This window comes from Juglans microcarpa x Juglans regia, chromosome 4D (assembly GCF_004785595.1).
Source record: "Juglans microcarpa x Juglans regia isolate MS1-56 chromosome 4D, Jm3101_v1.0, whole genome shotgun sequence".
Taxonomy (NCBI): domain Eukaryota; kingdom Viridiplantae; phylum Streptophyta; class Magnoliopsida; order Fagales; family Juglandaceae; genus Juglans; species Juglans microcarpa x Juglans regia.
Window position 1 is genome coordinate 5,861,271 of NC_054600.1, and position 21,998 is coordinate 5,883,268.

At 35.1% G+C, this 21,998-nt stretch overlaps 2 protein-coding genes and 1 long non-coding RNA gene across 4 annotated transcripts; 2 read left to right on the plus strand and 1 right to left on the minus strand.

Moving 5' to 3' along the window:
- Positions 1-879: 879 nt before the first annotated feature.
- Positions 880-8,342, minus strand: LOC121261599 (kinesin-like protein KIN-14R). 2 transcript variants are annotated; one of them, XM_041164045.1, is made up of 19 exons: positions 7,988-8,342; positions 7,076-7,371; positions 6,801-6,972; positions 6,623-6,693; positions 6,356-6,539; positions 5,567-5,676; positions 5,353-5,452; positions 5,153-5,239; positions 4,890-5,066; positions 4,525-4,798; positions 4,219-4,380; positions 3,889-4,104; positions 3,766-3,803; positions 3,457-3,620; positions 2,481-2,732; positions 2,327-2,392; positions 1,955-2,029; positions 1,791-1,859; positions 880-1,370 (listed from the first exon to the last, which is right to left on the minus strand). In XM_041164045.1, exons 1-19 carry the CDS (start codon positions 8,208-8,210, stop codon positions 918-920), a joined length of 3,189 nt encoding a protein of 1,062 aa, XP_041019979.1. In that variant the 5' UTR covers positions 8,211-8,342; the 3' UTR covers positions 880-917. The 2 variants fall into 2 exon arrangements, with proteins under 2 accessions (XP_041019979.1, XP_041019978.1); XM_041164044.1 differs by having other exon boundaries at positions 7,076-7,374.
- Positions 8,343-10,533: 2,191 nt separating this feature from the next.
- LOC121259051 lies at positions 10,534-15,572 on the plus strand. Its single transcript, XR_005939504.1, has 3 exons — positions 10,534-10,687; positions 14,915-15,141; positions 15,232-15,572. It is a non-coding gene; the product is annotated as an uncharacterized LOC121259051 (long non-coding RNA).
- Positions 15,573-18,846: 3,274 nt separating this feature from the next.
- LOC121260682 lies at positions 18,847-19,685 on the plus strand. The gene is made up of 2 exons (XM_041162636.1): positions 18,847-19,092; positions 19,187-19,685. The coding sequence occupies exons 1-2, from the start codon at positions 18,943-18,945 to the stop codon at positions 19,508-19,510; spliced, it is 474 nt and encodes a 157-aa protein (XP_041018570.1). The 5' UTR covers positions 18,847-18,942; the 3' UTR covers positions 19,511-19,685.
- The last annotated feature ends 2,313 nt before the right edge of the window (positions 19,686-21,998 follow it).

The following is a 21,998-nucleotide window of genomic DNA, read 5'->3' on the forward strand; positions in this document are numbered from 1 at the left end:
AAATGCTTTCATATCATACCCATCACCTTTTTTGTTTTGTGTTTTTTTCTTTTTGGACTCTTTCTGGTCTTTGGGCATTCAACAATATCTCAACCCCACACCTTCCACCAGCCTCATCATCATTTCTATTTTAGCCTTTTGTGCTTTTGCAGTTTTTGTCTTCCCTTTTGCATCTTCAACTAATACATTTCTCTCCTTTTTTTTTTTTTTTTTTCCTGTTTATTTCAGTCTTACATAGGATGGTAAGATTATGATTGTGAGCAGTCCTAGGTTTAATGGCCCAATTTTGGGTAAGGACAACCATTTCCAGATTCGCCGTATCTTAATTTTTTTTTTTTAAGAGTAATTCTACGTATAATCGTAAAGTGTGTAAAACAACTAAGTTTACAAAAATATATCACAAACAAATTGATATGGTTAGATTTGATTAGATACTTGAAAATTTCTCTAGACGAATTATATATATGCATTTAAAGTCACTAGATAGATACTTAGAAATCGCTATATCTAGATTAAACTTGCTAAAAACAGCTCTTGCCATGGTGTATTCTCCATATTGATTTACATGCAGCAGGGCTCTTTCTTTTTTTCTTTTTAAGTTGTGACAGCATTAAAAATTGTGGTGGGGTTTGAGCCCTGGACAGGGTCTACCAAACATTATTGTGTGCAGGGGCACTCAGATTTCCCCATTACGGCAGTCAGAAAATGCACCCCATCCAATTCAACATAGCCTTGCTTAATTACTTGTGTTAAAAAAGATACTTCAGCAACACTTCATTTAACACAGATAGTAGAAGGATACAACATGATTTGAAAAACAAATCAAAGAATTTCGTTTGTTCCTTTAGTTTTACATAGTAATGAGTTGTGCACAATCTACATATAAACAAATTGACTTCTGTTGAGTTGGTTCACTATCATGACCAGATCTTCTTCTTATTTTCCCTCTCCTTGATCCCTTGGTTATGATCTCTGCTGGTCCTCTTGTGAGTCAAGGGCCCTTGAGTAGCAGTGACTAGCTTTGTTGTTCTCATAACCCTTGCAATTTTAGGTGGATCAGATTTCCTACTAACCTTGGTATCATTTAAAGAAGACGACACAAAAATATGGTTTTCTGCATCAGCATTTCTGAAGTCTCTTTTCCTCCTCATCTCATGGAGAGAATCACTTCCTTTTTGCAAAGTAGAACCTTGACTCAACGGGCGGTTTATTGAATTTGAACTTCTCAGTATACGAGGCTCAATCTCATTCATAAATTCATCTCTTATAAAGGTTTTAGGAGTACTGGCCCTAACTGCATGATCAGTGCAATCATGAATACCCTGAGACTGCTGCTCTTGCACCCTCAACTTATCTTCAAGCTCCTTGATCTGCGATAACATGTCAAGGAGAGTCATTTTCTAGTTCCCCTTTTCAGTTACATCTCACAACTTACAATTTCCCTAAAAGCAGATTAAGATTAAAAAGGAAAAGAAAACTCATGAAGCTTCATTAAAAATATTAGCCAAAAAAGATTCCTCAAGAAAAAGGAAAAAGAAAAAGTAGGCAATGACAATGACATGATGGATGAATATAACAGGGTAAACAGAGTGCAAAAGTAACTCAGCCACATGATATGCTTGTTTGTGAAATTATGAACATTTCATAAGAATGTGGACATAGTTTTTAACATAAAATTGGCCTGTTTATAAAACACTGAAACTTGTCCAAGATTGCAAAGAATATTTCATTAGAAAACTCAACTGAAAAGTGAAATTAGCCAATAGTACAAAGAAATTAAAAAAAAATACCTTTTGATGAAGTAAGCAAGACTCTGAATTTTGTTCCTGCTCTTTTAGTTTTCGTTGCAGCTCATTCACCTGATTAAACAGTAAAAAAAATAAACAACATCATTAATTTTAACTTCCTATGAGCTAGTTGATATAAAAACTACCACCACTGAGTTTTTCACAACCTCATGTTGAAGGCTGACAGCGTAAGACTCTGATTTCTGCACTTCCTCCTTGAGCTTGTTTTCAAGTTCCTTAACCTGCTTGAAGTAAAACTGTGGTTAACCTTTTCAGCCTTTCAACATCACCAAACGTAAATAACTGAAATTATATCCAAGAAGGTTGAGCAAGAAGTAACTGAATTCTAGAATATCCAAGAGGCCATATCATCTAGTCATAAAGTACTGGATGTTAGAGTGTGAAGTCTACATTCCTCAATATATAAAATTTCCACCAAATATGTTGAGAAAAAAAAAAAAATAATGCATACTAAAAATTCTAAAAACATCAAACTCTTCCCTATTCAAGAGAGAGATTTTAGAGTTTGATACACAAACCTTCTGTTGAAAAGATGCAGATTCTGAGTGCCGTTGTTCTATGAGCTTCATCTCCAACTCTTTGACCTTAAGGAGAAATAATCCGAATTTAGCAATAATAATAATAATAATAAAAAACAGCATAATATCTACTATAATTTAAGTGGAAAACAACCTTTTGCTGGAGATTACTGCAGACTTCTTCCCTCCCCTTCAATCTCTCAGATAATTGCCAAAGTTGCTTCTCAGACTGGTTATGGATCGCTGTCTTCAATTCAATCTGGCCTTCAAGCTCTTTGATCTTCTCATGTAGGTTTTTATAACTCTGATCTTTGCCTTTTGCCTTGCTCTCAAGGTTCTGTAAATTCTCTTCTAGCTTCCTCAAAGATTCATCTTTGGATTTGGATTCCTGCCTTGCTTTTTCAAGCTTTAAGCAATAGAAAGAAATAAGTAAAAAATTCAAAGTTAAAATTGAACTCAAACATTATTACTGTAACTTGAAAAAGTGTGAATGGTATAGAAGAAATGCAGCTATTCATCTAGCTAGAGTTATCAGGGAGCTTTAAACCTGTTCCATAGCTACAGGAACATATAATCAAAGGGGAAAACTCAAGAAAAAGAAAGAGTACTGGAGTGGCATAAACGCCCTAAGGGTGGGGTAGTAGTATTACGTGATGAAAGTTGAAGTGTCGTAATGGCAGCATGTAAAGCAGGGTATGGACTATGGAGAACAGGACGTGGATAATGTGGAAGCTTTGGCTATCCTGAGAGGACTTCAACTCACGTATCATATGGGTAACAAACAAATTTCACTGAGAGTGATAACAGGCAGAATCTACCTAAAATGAACCTGTGCGAAGCTCTTTTCGCTGACATCAAGAATCTATCTAGTGGTTTTGAAGAGAGTTCAGTTATTTTGGTAGAGAAGCAAATGGTGTTGCTCATAATTTGGCCCGGTGTTGTAAAGATATGGAAGATAAAAGTTGGTGGCATTAGTTTCCAGATATGGTTAAGCAACAAATTATTGTATAAGCATCTCTGTAATTGTACCGTCTTTGATATTTCAATGACATCATGAACTATCTGTTATAAAATAATTGTGAATATAGAAAATGAACGAATAGTTGTAGTTATAAATCAAAAGGACCCACCATTGCTTTCAACTTCTGCAGTTCGCTTGTATCAAGCTGCCTCTTGGCAGGGCCCAACTCAATCCCACGAACCCGAGATGCAAAATTTAAAGAACTCAAAGTCTCACCCAAGTCCTTGTCTGAAGGACTAATTTGTACAAACATCAAAGTTTTGGAGTCGCCCCCTGTAATACATGGAAAAGAAGGAATAAAGGCCTGGGAGGTCAAAACCTGAAGTAAATGTGATGCTGATAGCATGGATTACAAGCAAAGTTTCACCTCCCTGCGGTCAACACACACGCACTCATATTTAGACTAATTGAAATATACCTAATGAGTCTTGAAGTAAATGAGTCAATTTGGAGTTCCTAGAACAGAAAACCAACATTGTTAGAATAAAAAGCGAACTGTGATGGAGGAACAACAGCAAGGCAAGCAAGAAGTAGTTTATACCTGTATGGGATATGACTACTTTTAGTTGCCAAAGCTGATATGACATCTCCAAGAGCTGAAAGTGATCTATTTATATTTTGTGCTTCCTTCAGGCGCTCCCCTTGCACGTCAGTTTTTGAAAGCCTCTCACTGCCTGCCAAATCTACAAGCCAAAGCTTACTTTTGGTGCACTCTCCATTCACCAAGTTCTTTGCTTTTACCATTATACAAAGCATGCTGAAAAATATGGTCAATCATTAATGAAAGAACACGTGACAGATGATACAAATATTTCGGTAATTATGCACAATGAAAGAAGCAAAGGAACATAGTAGAGAAGGAACTTGGTACCAGTGAGATCGGCTACTATGCTCGTTCACATTATTACTTCCAACAGCCCTAGCATTACTTCCAGCATGCAGTACACTCCAGACTTCCCTGATGTTATCAACTTTGGCTTCTACAATTCCAGGAACATGTAGAAATCCTTCAGAAGCTTGCTTTATCTCCAACCTATTTTACCCAAAATAAATGTTGATAAGTGACTAACTTGGATGAGATCATGCCATGAAGTCTAATATGCTTCAAAACTTGGCAGATGATTTTTTTTTTTTTTTTTCTAATTTTCGCATTTAAAGAAAGAAACAGCAATCTTACTTTTTTGATGTTGGAGATGTTGCCAGCAAGTCTCTAATCTGCTCATTATAAACTTCAAGAACACTAACAGCTATGCTGTATGTAAAAGTTTCGCTCCTTTCCTTGGCAATATTAAACAAGTGCTCAAGAGTCCTATAATTTACTCCTCTGTTTTGCTCAGTACCCTCCATTGTAAATGTCTTTCCTGTCCCTGTTTGCCCATAAGCAAATATGCACACATTGTAGCCATCTAGCACTGATGTCACCATTGGCGAAGCATCCTCAAACACATCAACTGTAAAAGCCAACCAAAATAGCTTTTAATACTCATTTCACAGTCAAAACATTGCTACTCTATCAACCAAAAGATAAACATATGTTTACACCTTGATCATTGTTTGGTGTGTAAACACGGTCAAATTTGAAAGACTTTTTGGTGGAGCCACCAGTCAGAATTCCAAGACATCCATCCTTCGCAGCATCAAAGTCTACAATTTTTGTAGAACCAGACGACATCTCTTCTTTACTTAGGGGACGACAGCGGCAGAAAACCCTGATATTCCCTGATACACAATATATAATTGGAGTTAAAAAGCTTCACAAAGCAGCACAAACTTCGATGATTTATTTAGAATAAAAGTGAACATGCCTTTAGCCTCCTGAAATTCATTAAAGAGTTTCTTTAGCTTAGCTTGCTCTTCACTGTACTTCACTTTGAGATCTTCACACTGGGCAACTGCAGAACATTTCAATGGGACATCACAGTCAAAACATCAACATAAGAACCTTCAATGTTAAGTCTAACTCAAGGAAATATTCTTCACTGAAGGGTTTGTAACTCAGACATACCCAAAGACTGAACTGCAAAAACCATTTTATTCAACTCAGGAATTGAATCAACACAATCATGAGCTTCACAAGAAAGCTGAAGATGCTCTTTTTTCATCACCTGAATTCAAACCATTTGCAGAAATGCTTAACAACTTAATAGTGGATTATGTATTAAAAATATTTCTAGAATGATTGTGACCTGTAAGCAGTAAGAGCAATTTTTATCAGTTACCTTTATTTTTTCGTGTAAATTATTGATTGCAGCTGCCCAGGATAGCTTATCATGCTCATACCTACTGGAGATATTCCTCAGATTTTCAGCTTGTTTCTCCATAGTTTGATCTAACAAGGAAAAAATAGAAGGTCAGGAAGGTTACTGCCTTAAGCGAGTACAAAGCCTTGGATGACTTATAGTTGAACTCAAAGAGGCTTCTAAAAGCGCTTCTGAGGCAAAACTGACTTATAAACACAACCCACAAATGCAATAGATCCTTTTTTCTTCCATTTCATTTTTCTTGTGATGGATAAATAATTAACATTACCCTATGTGTAGAATATGAGAAATACTTCATAGGAAATCTAGAATCACCATCATCCTTAAGGATAGCCAAAAAATTTTTGTAACTGGGAGACTAAGGTATCGTTTGGATTCGAAGATGAATTGAGATGAGTTGAGATGGATTGTGAATAGTAGTGAGATGAGTTGTGAATAGTAGTGAGATTTGTGAGTTAAAGTTGATGAATAATAATGAATAGTAGTGAGATGAGTTGAGATGACTTGCGAATACAAACCGGGCCTAATTGTGTTGCAATGACGTTCAAACGCATGTTGCGTCAAAACACATGTTCAAACACTAGTTAAAATGCAGACCTTCAAACACGTGTTGCATTGACATAAAGTATATTGACATAATTGAACCATTCAACTTCCATTATATACTATTATAAAAAATTCATTGGTTTTTCTGAAAGACTCCCCTTCTATCACAACATTCAAAGAAACAAAATATTTGAAGCTCACCTTTAGAAAGTGTGTTAAACATTACATTGTCAAGTTCCATCCTGACCTTGTCCAGCTGTTCATTTGCCGCAGTCAATGACATCCAAGCCTCATAGCATTCTTTTGTCTTTCGTTGACACTGCATGGTCAATTCTTCTATCTTCTGCTCATATTTCATGGTGGATTTCGTTTCCTGTAGTTTCTTCTGAAAACCCCAAATTAACAGCCCACGTAAGCAGCAATTAAGAAGCTTTGATGGTTCAACTATTCAAGTAAGTTTTGTGTAACCTGAGCTGAAGGAACTTCTATCATAGAAGCACAGTTGTTGCATTTAAGATATTCATGTGCCACTTGAGGAACTGCACCCAAATCATAAAGTAAATAAAAATTTTCTTAAAAAATATTCATATATGACAGTCCTTAACCACTAAAACAAAGCAAGCAAAAGAAATGCAAGGATTATTACCTGAAACCTTTGGCGCTTTCCTAATACAAATTCCACTAACTACTGGGCTTCCATTGACCCCTTCAAATCTTATCACAATTACTCCATCCTCCTTCATAGATACCCTCAAGTCAACCAACTGCAATGGCTTATTAGCTCCGACTACAGAGAAAATATCTAACTCGGATAGGACCTGCCATATTGACAAACGACAATGACCCCAAAATCGCACCATGGTCAGTTTAATACTGTATATAAACATTTACACATTGAGACCTTTGCTTAAATTTACTTGCCTTTTCTTCCTGGACATATATATTGAATACCCTCATTCCTTTAGGTCCGTTTGTGTTTATTATCTCTGCGAAATGAAGGTCAACAAAATAGTCTCCAGGAGGAAGATCATTGAAATGATAAGAAAAATTTCCCAATCGTGCAGACTGATAGATGAATGGAAAATCTCCGCCCTCAGTTATTGACTCATTAGTTCGGAAAACATTTCCCCCTTCATAATGTGTGTCACCGACAAATTTTGTACTGGAATCTACCTCGTTTGCAGCCTCACCTCCAGCATTTATAAACAGCACACATTCTTCTGGTTCAAGCAGACAAATAGTAAATTAATACTAGAATGTTAAAAGCACCCCCCCCCCCCCCCCCCCCCAAGCTTTTCCTATCCACTTAGAAAGGTAAAGTGTCAGTCTGGTGGATTTCGAGGAACTTCAGTGATAAATCATGGGATCATGCTAGGGAGCACCCCATTTCACAACCAAATGGAAATGACCTTTCATATTATTTTTATCTATAATAATATTTCCTGAATTTATCAAAGAAAAAGAAAAAATTACATCGATGGTTGTCAATGAGGTGCTAAGTATCATTTTCCTAAATTCCAAGTAGCATATGCTAACCAAGAGGTGCTATCTGACATTTAAGACCGCTAGCGCTATGTTTGTTTGCTAAGAAATGTAGTAAGGAAAAAGAGAAAGATGTCAAAACTTACATCTCTTTGTTCATAATTTATTACGAATGGAAAAGGAATAAAATTCATTAACCAACATATTGTTAACGCGATCTTATGCTTGAGGCTTCTTGTTTCAACTTTCGAGAGCCCCATAATTTAATTTCTTTTCACTCCCCTCGATTTCTTAGTAACCAACCCAAGACTAATTCCGAATGATAAAAATCTTGGGGTTAATAACACTAACCTGTACAATTGGATTTGGTAAACCCATAACGGATTAGTCTTGAACCAGAGTCACAAAGCATCGAATCCACCAAAGACTCATCGCCCACGTCATTAACGGCAGAATATTTAGGTTCTTGATTCAAGGGTTCAACTTTTTCCCAATCGAAGGCCTCGGAGACTGAAGAATTTGGAACTAGGGTTTCTAAGTCTTGGTGATAAGTATCGAATCGGGTCTCTTCCATGGAAATTGGAGTTTTGTGCGTCTGGGAACAGGGAAAACCTTGAATTTCTGTGGCGAATAGCTTTTCTTGCGGCAAGAAAGTAATTTGGACGATAGAAAGGGTGATGAGAACGTTCTTGGGTTCTTTACTTTTGTGGTGTTTGCTTTAAGGATATTTGAATTTGAAATTTGTGACCGTTGGCCGAAAGGGACCGTTGTGCATTGTATATGCTGTGATTAAAAATTAAAAAGTCGTAACAATTTTCGACAGTTATTATTACATAGTTGATTTTGGTATGTCTATACCATGGAGATTAATGTTTGCATAAATATTTTAATGACTGAATTAAAAAAAAAATTAATGACATTATTTATCACCAATTAATTGAAACTTCTCCCCAATTTATGGATATTACTCGATAAATAGTTGATTTATACATAGATGTTATAAAAAAAAAAAAAAAAAAATTACAACAATAGATAACTTGATGTAGTATATTAGATTGTAAAAATATTTTTATTATTTAATATATTATTTTTTTATAAATTTGCTTTAGTAAGATATTTTGTAGATCTAACATTTCTTATCAAAATTTATGCTGATTAACCAATTAAAATTAAAATTTGGCTAAGTATATTTAGTAAAAAGAATTATTAAATATATGTTGATATATCAATAAAATATGAAATTTTTTTCTCATCAACTATTATTCATCATCTTCACATCTCATACTTTATAAAAAACACTTCTACATCTTATGAAAAAATCATCACATCCTATAAAAAAAACTATAAGTGTAGAGCGTAGGAATGAATAGTAACTGAAGCATAGCATTTCTTATTAAGTATAAACAGATCAGATAGCTTGAACTAATTGAAATTAGTAGATATGTGATGTTAGACTTGTTTAGCTTATAAATTTAATTTTATAAAATCTTTTTATTATGGTGTTTTTTTTTAAATAATAATAATAGAACCCAAGTCATTTAAAATGGTAATAATAAACTAATTTTTTAAAATTAATAATTTAAAACAATTATTATTTCTTAAAAACTGATACGTGTAATATACATTTCATAATCATATTCAAAATTGAATATATTTAGCTAAGAATATATTACTTTTATAATTTTTTTTTACCCCATATTATTTGGATAAATTATTTTATAAAAATATCTGATCTTTATTTAAAATACGGTAAAAATGATCTTATGTTTTCTATTCGCTATCCTTCCCATCCGTTGGAAAACAGGCTTAAATTATTTGATAAACCTTTTTTTTTCTTTTAATCATCTTTATTTCACAGAATAATTTGTAGTGTAACATTTCTGGTTATTATAAAAAGAGTTTTGCTACCCATCATCTCTACATACTATATACCATATTTTTTTATTTTATTTTTTTGTTTTATTTTTCTTAAACTAATTAAATTATTATACTTATTATATTTAATAAGAAAAAAAAATAAAAATAAGTATAGTGTGTGATGTATTAGGATGATGAATAGAATTTTTTAATGTGCAAAGTATATTTGTAAGAAAAATTCTATTCATCATCCCGCATACCATATAGTATATATTTTTTTTAATTTTTTTCTCTTACCAAATGTGATAAATAGATAATGAGTAGAAGAATTAATAACTTTAAGAAAAACTCTGGGGAGAAGCCATTGTAGTAGGTGCAGTCGCTGCACATCCTACGTGGCATAAGTCAAATGACGAAAACACCCTATAATATTTATCTCTCAAATTCGAAATTATTGTAGACTGAGAGAGTTGATGAGAGAGAGACCGACTATGAGAGAGAGAGCGGAGATGAGAGAGAGAGCTCGAGATGAGAGAGAGCGGAGATGAGAGAGAGAGTCGAGGAGAAAGAGAGTGACGATGAGAGAGATCGAGATGAGTGAGAGAACTCGAGATGAGAGAGAGAGAGTCGAGGAGAGAGAGACTGAGATGAGAGAGAGAGTCGAGGAGAGAGAGAGTGACGATGAGAGAGCTCGAGATGAGAGAGAGCGGAGATGAGAGAGAGAGCAGAGGAGAGAGAGAGAGCTCGAGATGAGAGAGAGAGTGGAGATGAGAGAGAGAGAGAGGATGAGAGAGATCTGATGAGAGAGATAGCGTTGAGATGAGAGAGAGAAACGATGAGAGAGACGATGGGAGGGATGAGAGAAACGAGACAAGCCGTCTAGTGAAAAAAAATAGATGGATCAAAAGTATCCACGTAGTGAGTCTATTGTGTGCACCCACTACAGTGGATGCTACGTAGCAGCTCTCTAAGTTTAATAAGAATAAAATGAAATAAAAAATAAAAAATGTGTGGCCTGTAGTGCGGAGTGACGAAGGAGTAAGCTCCTGCACATTTGGTCTGTTCTGGTTTCGTTTGTTTTTCGTCAAAAAAATGGTTTTGAGTGTGTTCTGGTGCTCCCGAAGATTGTATCCCAGGCATTTTTATGCAGATGAGAGGAACTTTAGGGAACTTTACAGTGCGATATCTCATTAGGTAAAAGCCTCAACTTTCTCACAATTTATTTCTTTTCATATTTCTTCGTATTTCCGGATCATTATCATTTACTATGTGTTGAATCCTTGATTAACATGCATGTAATGCGTAGTTGTCACCTTTGTATACATTCCCATTGCTGATTCAATTTTCTGTGGAATTTGGTTTTCTAGGGTTAGTGTAGTAGGTCATATTTGTGTATGGATCCCGTGTTACTCTGTTTTGTTTCTGCTTTGTAAATGCCACAGATGAGGTGCTAAAAATTATCAAACTATAAATTTCATATGGGTTGAGAAACATTGGCTGGTGCAAATCGAGTAGTTTTAGGAAATCATTTGCATGTGAATTTTCTAAATGATCGATTACTCGTTTCATTCCTGTGCTGCCATATAAATATTCTAAATGTACACACAAGACTTTTGTTGCTCAAAATTTCAACTTATTATAAGTTCGTTATTTTAGTTTTTTTTTTTTTTTTTTTTTCTTGTCTTCTAATATCGTTTAGAAACACTTGGTTGTAATACAGTGAATAGGGGCATATATGATGTATTTATTGATTAGTGGTTAAGAACTTTTGATGCATTGTGCATGAACAGTGCAAAAAAATGCACTGTCCCGTGCAAATCTTGTGCATCCGTTCCATCTGCAAAACACTTCCCTTGTAGGAAATATTGTGACGGCCAGGATCTTTCTTTGACTTTTCTTGTGTTTTCACCTATTTGTGGGGGTGCATGCGGCTGTATTTGTGTATGTTTCATGATATGTGGTGTAGGGTGCTTGATCTTATGATCATTGACTTGTCTTTTGTAAACTTGTCATTACAATATTCTCATTTGTGCAGATTCCATTTTCTTAATATCACCAAATCTTTTGCATGTAATTTATGATTATTGAGTTGAACCTGTCTTGAATGCTCAGCAATGGTTAACCTTATTTATTAGAAATCACATTCCTCATTGTAGCAAATTCACAAAGACACCACTTTTAGCTATGTCATTGCATTTCAGATATTGGGAGGTTTGTGCACCATTTTGTGTTGGAGTTTGGAACAGGTATTAACTTATCCTTTAATAACATATAACCATAAAACATCTGAATGCATTTTGGTGTAGACTTTACTCTCTTCAAATGTGGTGTAAAGAAATTTCAGACTGCCACTTGTGCTAGAACTATAATGGATAGAGCAGATTTTGTAACACCCCCTTCCCGTAGGTTAGGTGTGTCACGTGTTTTTCATAAAATAAACCCGGTAATAGATCCCATAATTTCATAATTAAAAAAAAACTGAACTTTTATTATGCGGAAAAATGTCTAATAAAACTGTCTTCCAAAACATTAAATAAAATAAACTGAAATAAATCCATGTCATAAAAACATGTTTATTTTAGAAAGTCTGAACTAAAAATAAATGCTCCTTCTACTCCTGGCCTGCCTGCTCGTAATCATCATCTTCACCTGGGTGGTTAAAAACATGAAAATAAACTAAAATGAGTCGATGACTCAGTAAGAAATCTATCACAACGTAAACGTAATAAACATAAGATTTTCATAACAATTTTCATGCTGAGCTTAAAAAAATTCATGACTGTTCATACTGATGCATATGCTATGTATGACTGTTTTAAATGAATTAACTGACTGATCTGACTGATTTAACTGATTTATCTGACTTATCTGACTGGCCAACACACTTAACCCTGTGTGCAAGGTTGTGCACCAGTCCCACATCCCGCTGCAGCAAGGGGAACTGCTGATAGTATTCTAGCATACTATGGTGGACCACGACTGAGTTCATGGCTTGCACACCACCCTGAACTGAACTGAACTGCATTGGTACCATGCATCTGGATGGCCATCTTATTAACTGATCTGATATTATCTTACACTTGAGTTTAAGATGGCTTACGTGTCTTATACACATGAGATGCATGGCATACTACATATATAATCATAAATTCTGAATTTAAACATGATGCGGAATGACATGGTTGTATGCTATGCTAGATGACATGCTTGCATATGACATGAGCGGTTCATAAATAGTGGCTGTCAATGAACTGGCTTGGATAATACATACATATAAGCTAACTGTGATGATCCTAATTTATGATCAAATTTACTTACCTCGATGCGTTTCTTCTTGAATAATACTTCGTAACCTGAGACCTATATTCAATAAATAACTATCACCAAATTGTTTGGAAATAAATAAATACTAATATCTTACTTAACTAAATTCGAAATTCTAAAATATAGTCAAACCAATATTTGTTTAACACTAAAATCAATAATTCATAGTATTTAAATTACTTAAAATACTAATTTATAATTTAGTAGAAATACTCGAGCTATTTTAAAATAATTCACAAAAACTTAAATTCTTAAACTAAGTTTCATTTCTCAACATAATTATTAAATCTTATAAGAAACTTAACCAATTCCACTAAATTCTTAACATAGAAATTTTATTAAAATTTTACTAAATTGACAAAGGAAATTTAATTCAAATATTAGACTTAACATTATTCTTTAAAAACATATTTCTAATTCTTTAAACATTTTTATTAAAAAAAATGAACCTTTAATTAACTACATTTATTTAATAACTCAACTAGTAATATTAAACTCAATAAATTTCACTAAAATAATTATTGAAATAAAATAAGATCATAATCAATTAAACATTATTATAGTCTGTAAAAAGTGTTAAAAACTCTGGCCCATAATAATAATACTACACAACATGAGCCCAAACAGGAAATAAGCCCATCCCAACCCCATACGGGCCTAAGGCCCAAGGCCCATCAAAAGAAACCCACGGGTTCTTCAAGAACCCGAGTGCAAGGCAACCAAAAACACAGAGAGTTTGAGATAGAGAGAGGGTCTGCGATGGAGGAACTCACCGAGGGAGAGGAGCTGAGGCGATGGCGGCGCTGGTGGCTGGGAGTGACCAGCGGCGCGACTGAGGGCTCCTATGGTGGTCGGCGCCGAGTGAGAGAAAGAGAGAGAGAGTTTAGAGAGAGGAACTACTAAACCGAAACCAAGAGAGAGAGAGAGAGAGAGCTGTGGCGGCCGAGGCCTTACCGGAAGGGAGTGGGTGAGCTGGGGCTGAGCTGGTCGGCAGTTTCTGGTTCCACGAGTGGTGCTTTGATGTCCTATGGTGGTCGGCGGCGGTTGGAAGAATCTAAGGCTTAAACGGCAGTGTTTTGGTACTCTGGGTGTTTCAGAAGCAGATGTTTTGGAGTGGCTCACGAGATACTCCTCTCGTACGAGGTAAGCGATATTTATAATGGTAGGTGATAGAGAATTAGAGAAACCCTAGAAGAGCATAGACGTGCATGAGTAGAGGAATACACGGCACTAGAGTTGGTGTTCCACTAGGACGCTAGCAAAACAAACAAAATCACCGAGAGAAACACACGGGTTGGGTGGTTTGAAGTTCTCAACAGAGGCTAACAAAGTGATGAGGTTCGGTGACTAGAAGAAAAATTTAAATTTTAAATTTCAAAACAAAACCGTAGTACATAACCTGATACACTTTAGAAATCCTTATTAAAACAAAACTCTAACAAATCATAAATCGCAACTATAATAGAAAATATAAAGATAAAGTATATATAAATTCTGATAAAACTATAATCATAAAAATATAAATTCTAAAAATATAAATTTACTAGAAAAATTTACTTATAAACCCTAAAACTAAAATTGGTATGTCACAGATTTGCTTGTAACTTTTGGTGTTGACAGATGTAGAGAATATTGTTAATGGATTATTGGACATGCGATTTATAAGGAGTATTGTTGTTTTACTTTTTTGTCTTAGATTTGATTGTCTTTGATTTTACAAATGAAGTCTCGTGAATTTGTGTATGGATTGTCTTGTCTCCTTATAAAAGGGGAAAAAATGGAAAAAGTTCGTGAATTTGGTTCGAATACTGTAAGATTGTCCTCCGACTTTGGTGCTTCATTCCTACAAATACACATGTACATGCATATGCAGTGCCTAAACATGCACATATTTACTTTTGGGGATTTTATTGCATTTGGATTGATGAGTATAATTTCATTTCCTTCTATATAATTCGCCTTTTAATTTGCGAGTGATTTTTGTCCTCTTTGCTTGGTTTCTAGTGGATGGGTAGTTTAGAAAATTTAAAATATAAATGTGCACATCAAATTGAGTGATCAGGATAAAATTCTTAACTTCCTGTGTTCTATGCCAAGATCTTAGATGCCCCCTAGAGTATTCTACTGAGATGCACACGTATGGTAGGGCAGCTGCCAGAGGGAAACGTCCTTGGAGACCCACGTGAAAGTTTAAACCCACAATTCTCTTGTGGCTGCTGGTTTTGATGCTGCAGGCAGCATGACAGAGGGGCATGGCACTCAGCACAGCTGTTTTCGTCAGAGATTCATGGCCACGATATTGTGATTCAAGTTCCCTAACTAGGGTCTCTTTCAATTCTCCAACCCACTTAATAGATGAGTTTGGTTTATACTTTATACAGTCTTCCAAGAATGATGGGTACTGATCTTTCGAGGGAAGAACTTGTGGAGCATTCCAAAGAACTTAAGGCAAATGCAGGAGTAGCTCCCAGTGCAGACTTTGGTCCAGTTATTACTAAGGAAGTGCAAGCCCCCAAAAGTTTGCTATTTCAGCTGCAATAGAATAGGATTTATTATATTCCGAGTTTTGTTTTCATTGACATAGTGCACTTTCTATTGCCCTAGCTGGTTGTTGGTGCATACATTGTTGTTTTAAATTATGCAAAATACCTTTCCTTGATTTGTGTTACTTTATTATATCTTGATTGTTGAATTTACAGGCAAAAAGATCGCATATGTAGGCAACAGATTAATACAAAGTGGGTTTGAAATTGAAGCCAGAACGTTGCTTCATGTACCAAACCGTGCTTGATATTCTCTCCCCTCTTCAAATTTAGCTCTACACAGCTTGTCTTATATTTTTACACAACAAGTATGCCGCTGATGTGGAAGCGGTGTGTTGGGTGTTTGACTTTTTTAGACACTTTAATGGTCCCACGTTAAGGTTACGTTTAGATGTTGAGATAAGTTGAGTTGTAAATAATAATATTTTATAGATCCCTTTAATATGTGTTTAACTTTTTTAGATTGAAATGAATTTAATTTTTTAGTTTGAAATGTATAAAGTAGATTGAGATGAGTTTAACTTTTTTATGAAAAGTTGAAAGAGTAGTAGATCTCATCAATAATTGGTTTGAGATGAATTGAAATGAGATGAATTTGATTCAACAATCAAACACAACCTAAGTGTTGTGTTAATACACGGGCTTGTATGTTGTAAAACTCTCTTGTGCTACTACGGCGACATTACTCATAATTCAGAGGAAAAGAAGCTAGGCTGCTGGCTTGTGGTTTGCTGCTTGCTTCTTAAAGCACATTTAACAGGATCTCTGGCAAAAATCATCAAACAAACAAATGAAGAACGCAGGCTAAACATAAAGTCACTGCCTTTTACCATTTTGGATGGTAAATACTTGAGAATTCTTGTAAACTGAAATAATATAATCAGTTGCAAAGACCATTAACCGCAAAGAAAAGAGAATTTCTTGCACCTTAGCTGATTAAAGCTTTCTAATATGGATGATGGACACAAAAATTAAAACCAAATAAATAAAGAAAAATGAAAAATGAAATTTATTTATCGTCATTTTTATTATTATCTTCTCAGTATCTTTGAATATGCGATTAAATAATTGGCCTATAATTGAAATATAACAGATAATTTTCAGTCATTCAATACCATATTATGGAATGGTGAAAAGATAAGGATGATGACAAAAGAGATGGTGAATACGGTTATTTTACCATTTTCGATATAATTTTCTTACAACCCTATATAAATATGAAAGACATATATTTTTTATAAAAATCTAACTTAAAAAATTAATATGTATCCAATTATTAAAAAAATATGTATTTATCAAATGCACCTATCATTTTTTAAAGGAAAATTTTACAAAAACTCTAGATGCAAGCGGCGTGTGCAGTCGCCATGCAAACGGCTGACGTGGAAAATTGAAAACGGCGTCGTTTTCAATTTTTCACGTTTTCGCCATTTGCCATTTCCATTTCCCCCCATTCTCCCATTTCTCCCTCCTTCTTTGTTTCAGTCTTCGACCCCCAATCCCCCCCACCTCTCTGTTTCTTTTCCCCCCGGTCGAAGCCCACTGGCGCCCTTCCTCTCTATTTCTCACCCCACCAGTCGAAGCCGGTGCCCATTCGTCTCTGTGTCACGATGTGGAGAGGCGAAGCCCTTCGACTCTGATTCCTTCCTTCCTCCCTCCCTCCTAACCCTAACCCAAACCTAGCCCATCCCCTTCATCCCGAAACCCTAACCCTAACCAGGCAATATCCCTCATCCCGAAACCCTAGCCCTAACCCAGCCAACCCTAACCCTAACCCTAACCAGCCCCTTTCCCTCATCCCAAAACCCTAGCCGTAACCCAGCTCATTAAGGAAGAAGGAAGAGAATCGCCCCTGTCCGGTCCAGGTTGAAGGCAAGTACACATCATTTCAATTCCTTTTGTATTATGTTTTTTTATTGAGTTTTTAGTTTTGAAAAATCCTATTTGGAAAATATCAAAAAATGAAGTAGGAGTTTGCTATGTTTTTTTTGGTAGAGCACGACATTTATTCATGCAATGTTGACTGGTGTTATAGATTGCTCACAGTTGGTGCAAACTTAATATGTTTCCTGTTATTGGCTTTGTGGTAATGGGCACTATAGTTACACATGATAGGGTAAACATCTCAAGTTATGCTCTTAACTTGTCCACTTGAACGTTTGAGAAGTTTCAAGCTCTGTGCAAGATGACTTGTAAGGAGAGTATGGGATTTGGCTCAATGGTCTATAGGATCGTTAGATAGCATCCTTGCTATGGATATATCCACCAACTTTTTTTTTTTTATACTAAGAGATGTTATTTTGGGTCTTTAGTTCTTCCTACTTGTTGGAGTAATTAATGTTTAATTTCTTTCTCTTGTTGTTCTAAGATCATATTTTATTACGCTTCTCATGATAATTATAATTTGTTGTGCTAGTTGGATTTCATGTATGTATTGGAGTCATAGATTTAAGATGGAAGGATATCGTTCTCCTTGTTTTCTGTGAACAGTAGTATATGCAGCATGCCAATTGCTGTAAACATACTTCACAATAAGTTACTATGTGGATTTCTTCTTTAGTAGGACAATTAACTATCAGTTTCAAATGTGCTAGTGTCTAGGTGTAGATATTGAATCAGGTGCCCTTTGAAGAGTCTTTTGGGCTTATTTTGGGACTTTCAAGGACCGGTAATGGGTTAGGATACTTTTTAAATGTCATTACGTTGGGGGAGAGGTGATTATGAATGTTTGGAACTTCCACTCTGGTTTATATAAAATCATCAACCTTGGTTACTTAATGAGTTTACTCTATGTAATGAGAGCCTACACAACCTTTTCCTTATTCTATAAACCAATTACCATACGATCTAGTCTGGATTTAAAAAGTAAAGGTTCCTAATAAAGAAGATGATATTGTTCTAGTAAGTCACACCACAAGTGCAAAATATTATATTGATGAGAATTTTGTGCTTTAAATCAGTATTGCAAAAAACTCTACCAAAATTAGAACCTGTTAAGTGAATGAATATAACCACGAGAATGAATTAAGTATAATGAATGATAATTTCATTGCTTGTGCATCGTTGAAAAGGCTCTTTTAGAAATTAGGTTTAATAGCTTGTGGAAAATTATTGTAGTGGTCCCTGGGCTTTAATCTTTTTTCAAACTGGTTGTTAGGGTGGTATACTTTCAAAAGATTCTTGAGGTGATGAACTTACATCAAACTGGTGCTTTTATCCAAATTTAGAGTGGTACTCTTATCCAAATTTCGTTAATTCATTAACTGAAATTGCTGACGTGTTGGTCATTTGCCATGTCATAAGAAAACATAAAAATGTTGGAAAACATTAAAAATAAAAGAAAAGATAAAAACTAATTATATTAGTTTCCCTTTTATTGTCTCTAAGCTGGTTCATGAGAGAGAGTTGTACTCGTTATTGTTGTTAGCTTTTGGTGCATGTAGCAACATTTCTGTGTACTCTGTATTTTGAGGCAAACACAGTGCTTTCTTGCTGTGCGTGCGTGCTTTTTTTTCAGTGCTTCCCTTTATGTGTGTCTTTTGATATGTGTGCCTTTCTTTTGTGATTCTGGTTCATGTTATAATGTCGTCATTATCACTATCTTCATCCGTTGGCAAACGTACTTTGGCATCGCCCTTGTGCTTCTGTGACGTTGAAGCTAATTTGAGATACTCAAATACTAAGGCAAATCCTGGACGACCCTTCTTAGGGTGTCCAAAGTACAACATGAAGGTAGCTACAAGACTTGATTTTTTATACAAGTTTAATGAATTGATTAATATTACGTATGTGCAACATTTGAATTGTTTTTCTGTGCAAATATCAGGGATTACCACACTGTAATTATTTCAAGTGGGCAGATAGTGAGCAAAACATAGAGGTAGAAGAAAGAAAAAATGAAGTGTCAAGGAAAACTGAGGAAGAGCTCGAAAAGAGACTCAGCGATATCGAAAATAAAGTAACTGAGCTCCTTAAGATAGTGGATGACATCAAGAAGATAGAGATGGTGCTATATAGTATATATGAGGAGGTCCGGAAAAATGAGTTGGTGCTTCTTGAGAGAGAAGTTGCCCTAAGGCATTCACGCACGTTATCCCGGATGTACTTTGGTGTTTTTGTAGTTATTTTTTGCTATTTATACTTTTGGTAGTGGTTTATATTACATCTTATTCGGAAGTTGTAGGTTAAGTGTTATTAGTTATCTACAAAACTAAATTGTAGTTATCTACAAAACTGAATTATTAGTTAAGTGTTATTTAATGTGTTATAAGTTATTTAATTTGTATAATTAGATTTGTATAATTAATATAAGGTGTTATAAGTTATTTAATTTTTTATTAGTTTTTGATATAATTTCTGTGGATGCTGTTTGGTGGAGATGGGAGGTTTATTCAAGTATATCTGTAGCTGTTTGTTGTGGTTCAATTGCCGAGGCAGGGAAGCTAACCCCAAACCAACCCATGCCACCTGAATCGTATGTACGTGAATGACCATTTGTCAATTGAAAAAGCCACGTGCACTGGTTGGCCAACAACTAAAGAAGCCATCCAACTCAAACCTGCAACAACTAAAGAAGCCATCCAATTGACCATTTGTCTTTGAAACCTGTTGCATGGCAATTTCGGGCGTGGCAATTAGGGACTTACTCAAACCTGTTGTATCACTACTAATATTAATATAAGTAACAATAAAATCTGCACACCCTTCCAAAAATAATGTGAAATAGTATCTGACTTTGAAGCTATGTGAATATAACAAAATTCCAAAAACCTTGATAATTCTTACTCCCGCAATCCTCATTCCCAAGAGCAACATGTCTCAAGTCAAAAGGTTCTGGATGTCCCATTGCAGCTCGCATAGAATAAAAATATCGAAGGCTTCCTGTAATCAAGCCATTTATCATCATAAAATAAAAAGTGAGGCTGAGTTGTACAGAACATGAATTGAATTACCAAAAAGGGTGATTGAGTATCAACTTGATCAACTTAATGTAACAGGAAGCAACAAAGTCACATATACTTGCACAAAAGGCCTGATGTTGGAAGTACTAACTAAGTCCTCTGTTAGCTGCAGAAAAGAAAAATAATGTATTAAAATCAGCTCAAGAATCATATAATGGAACATTCTCAGGTGATTAGTAATGCTAACACTCCACCCCCAAAATTAAAGAAAATGCCTACTTGGAGAAACTCAAAGTAACCAAGTCCATCATCCGTCCAGTACATGCCAAAATTTACAGCACCTTTATAACCATTTTGAAGCTGCTGTTTCTTTTTTGATGGGGCGCAGTTAGAGGTGGTGTTGGTAACAAAGATGTAGAGGATAGAAAATATGACCGATTCAAAAGAAAATGAGTTTCTTGCTCATTTTCTCACAGAAGTTCTTGAACAAATTTATGATTAATATTGAAAAGAAATCAAATGTATAAAGAAAAGCGAAAATGGAGAAGAACACGGTATAAAAAATAAATAATGACAACAGCTTAATGAGAAAATCTACACCATGAAATGTCACTTGAGTTCGCTCATGGATTCTCTACACCATCAAAAGCACTCCTACTAAGTAAATATACTATAGTCTTGGATCAAGAAGAGAAAATGTTGATACAAATAAGGATTCAAAAACAACGAATGACCATTTGTCGAAAGGGAAGATGTAGATAAAGTATTATGGAAATATAAGCTTCAGCATCACAAATATTACACTCAGAAGCCTGTATAAAGTTATTAAAATTCTTTTTAATAACTACTACACTACACCAAGTAACAATCCAGAGCAATTGATTTTTGATATGGCTCATAAATTACATTATAATACCTTGTGTATCTTGCCAAGCTTGCAGAGTCACTAATATTCAACCTTTTTGCACCGGTTGTGATCCATCACAATCTAGGGAGGTCCGGTCATACGCCATCGAACCCAAAAAAATCTGTTACGATTAATATGAAAATATTAATGTCATTTAAATATTACAATTAAATTGTGTAAAGTTTAGAAACGTTACACTTTCTTGGCTACCCATCACTGTTTCTCGGTGTTTGATTCCACTACTGTGAAATATTAAGCTGTCTATAACAGTTTGTTTATAAATAACAAAATACTTAGTAAATTGTAAAGGGATGAAAAGTTACCATTTCAACTGAGGCAAAATCATTGTTTGGCTTATAAATAGATGTATTTATGATACCTGCACTTGTCCAGGATTGGTGATATCCACTTCTGATTGCCCAAATAAATTCTTGTGTGTGCCAATGGCTAGTGTATCTCCAACATTGGAACTCTCATCTCCCTAATAATAACGTAACAATTAAAAAACCTTTTTCTAATTTTACATTATAAAACTACCAGACATTCACACGTTAAAGGAATCGAACGGTTATTTTTAATTCTCCCAATGTTAAAACATTCACCTGTTTGCCTTTCCCTCTGACTTGGGCTTTCTTCTGTTTGGCTTTAACCTTTCGTATGTCTGTCTCCATCCTGGATGCTCTCTTCAGAGATGAGGGTCTTCCTTTCCCTCTGACAACAAGTGGACTCTTGACTTGTTGTGAACCAGCAACTGCAGTTGTGTCCAGTGTCATATAACCAGCATTCGAATCTGTTATGGGCAAAGAACTGTTTAAATATGACATCATTAA

Coding starts and splice junctions, on each gene's coding strand:
- LOC121261599 (XM_041164044.1), bottom strand. CDS start 8,210: ATGGAAGAGACCCGATTCGATACTTATCACCAAGACTTAGAAACCCTA. Junction 6,694..6,800: donor GAAAGCGCCAAAGGTTTCAG/GTAATAATCCTT, acceptor ATTTGGGTGCAG/TTCCTCAAGTGGCACATGAA. Junction 2,733..3,456: donor TGCAGAAGTTGAAAGCAATG/GTGGGTCCTTTT, acceptor TATTGCTTAAAG/CTTGAAAAAGCAAGGCAGGA.
- LOC121260682 (XM_041162636.1), top strand. CDS start 18,943: ATGTCGTCATTATCACTATCTTCATCCGTTGGCAAACGTACTTTGGCA. Junction 19,093..19,186: donor GTCCAAAGTACAACATGAAG/GTAGCTACAAGA, acceptor TGCAAATATCAG/GGATTACCACACTGTAATTA.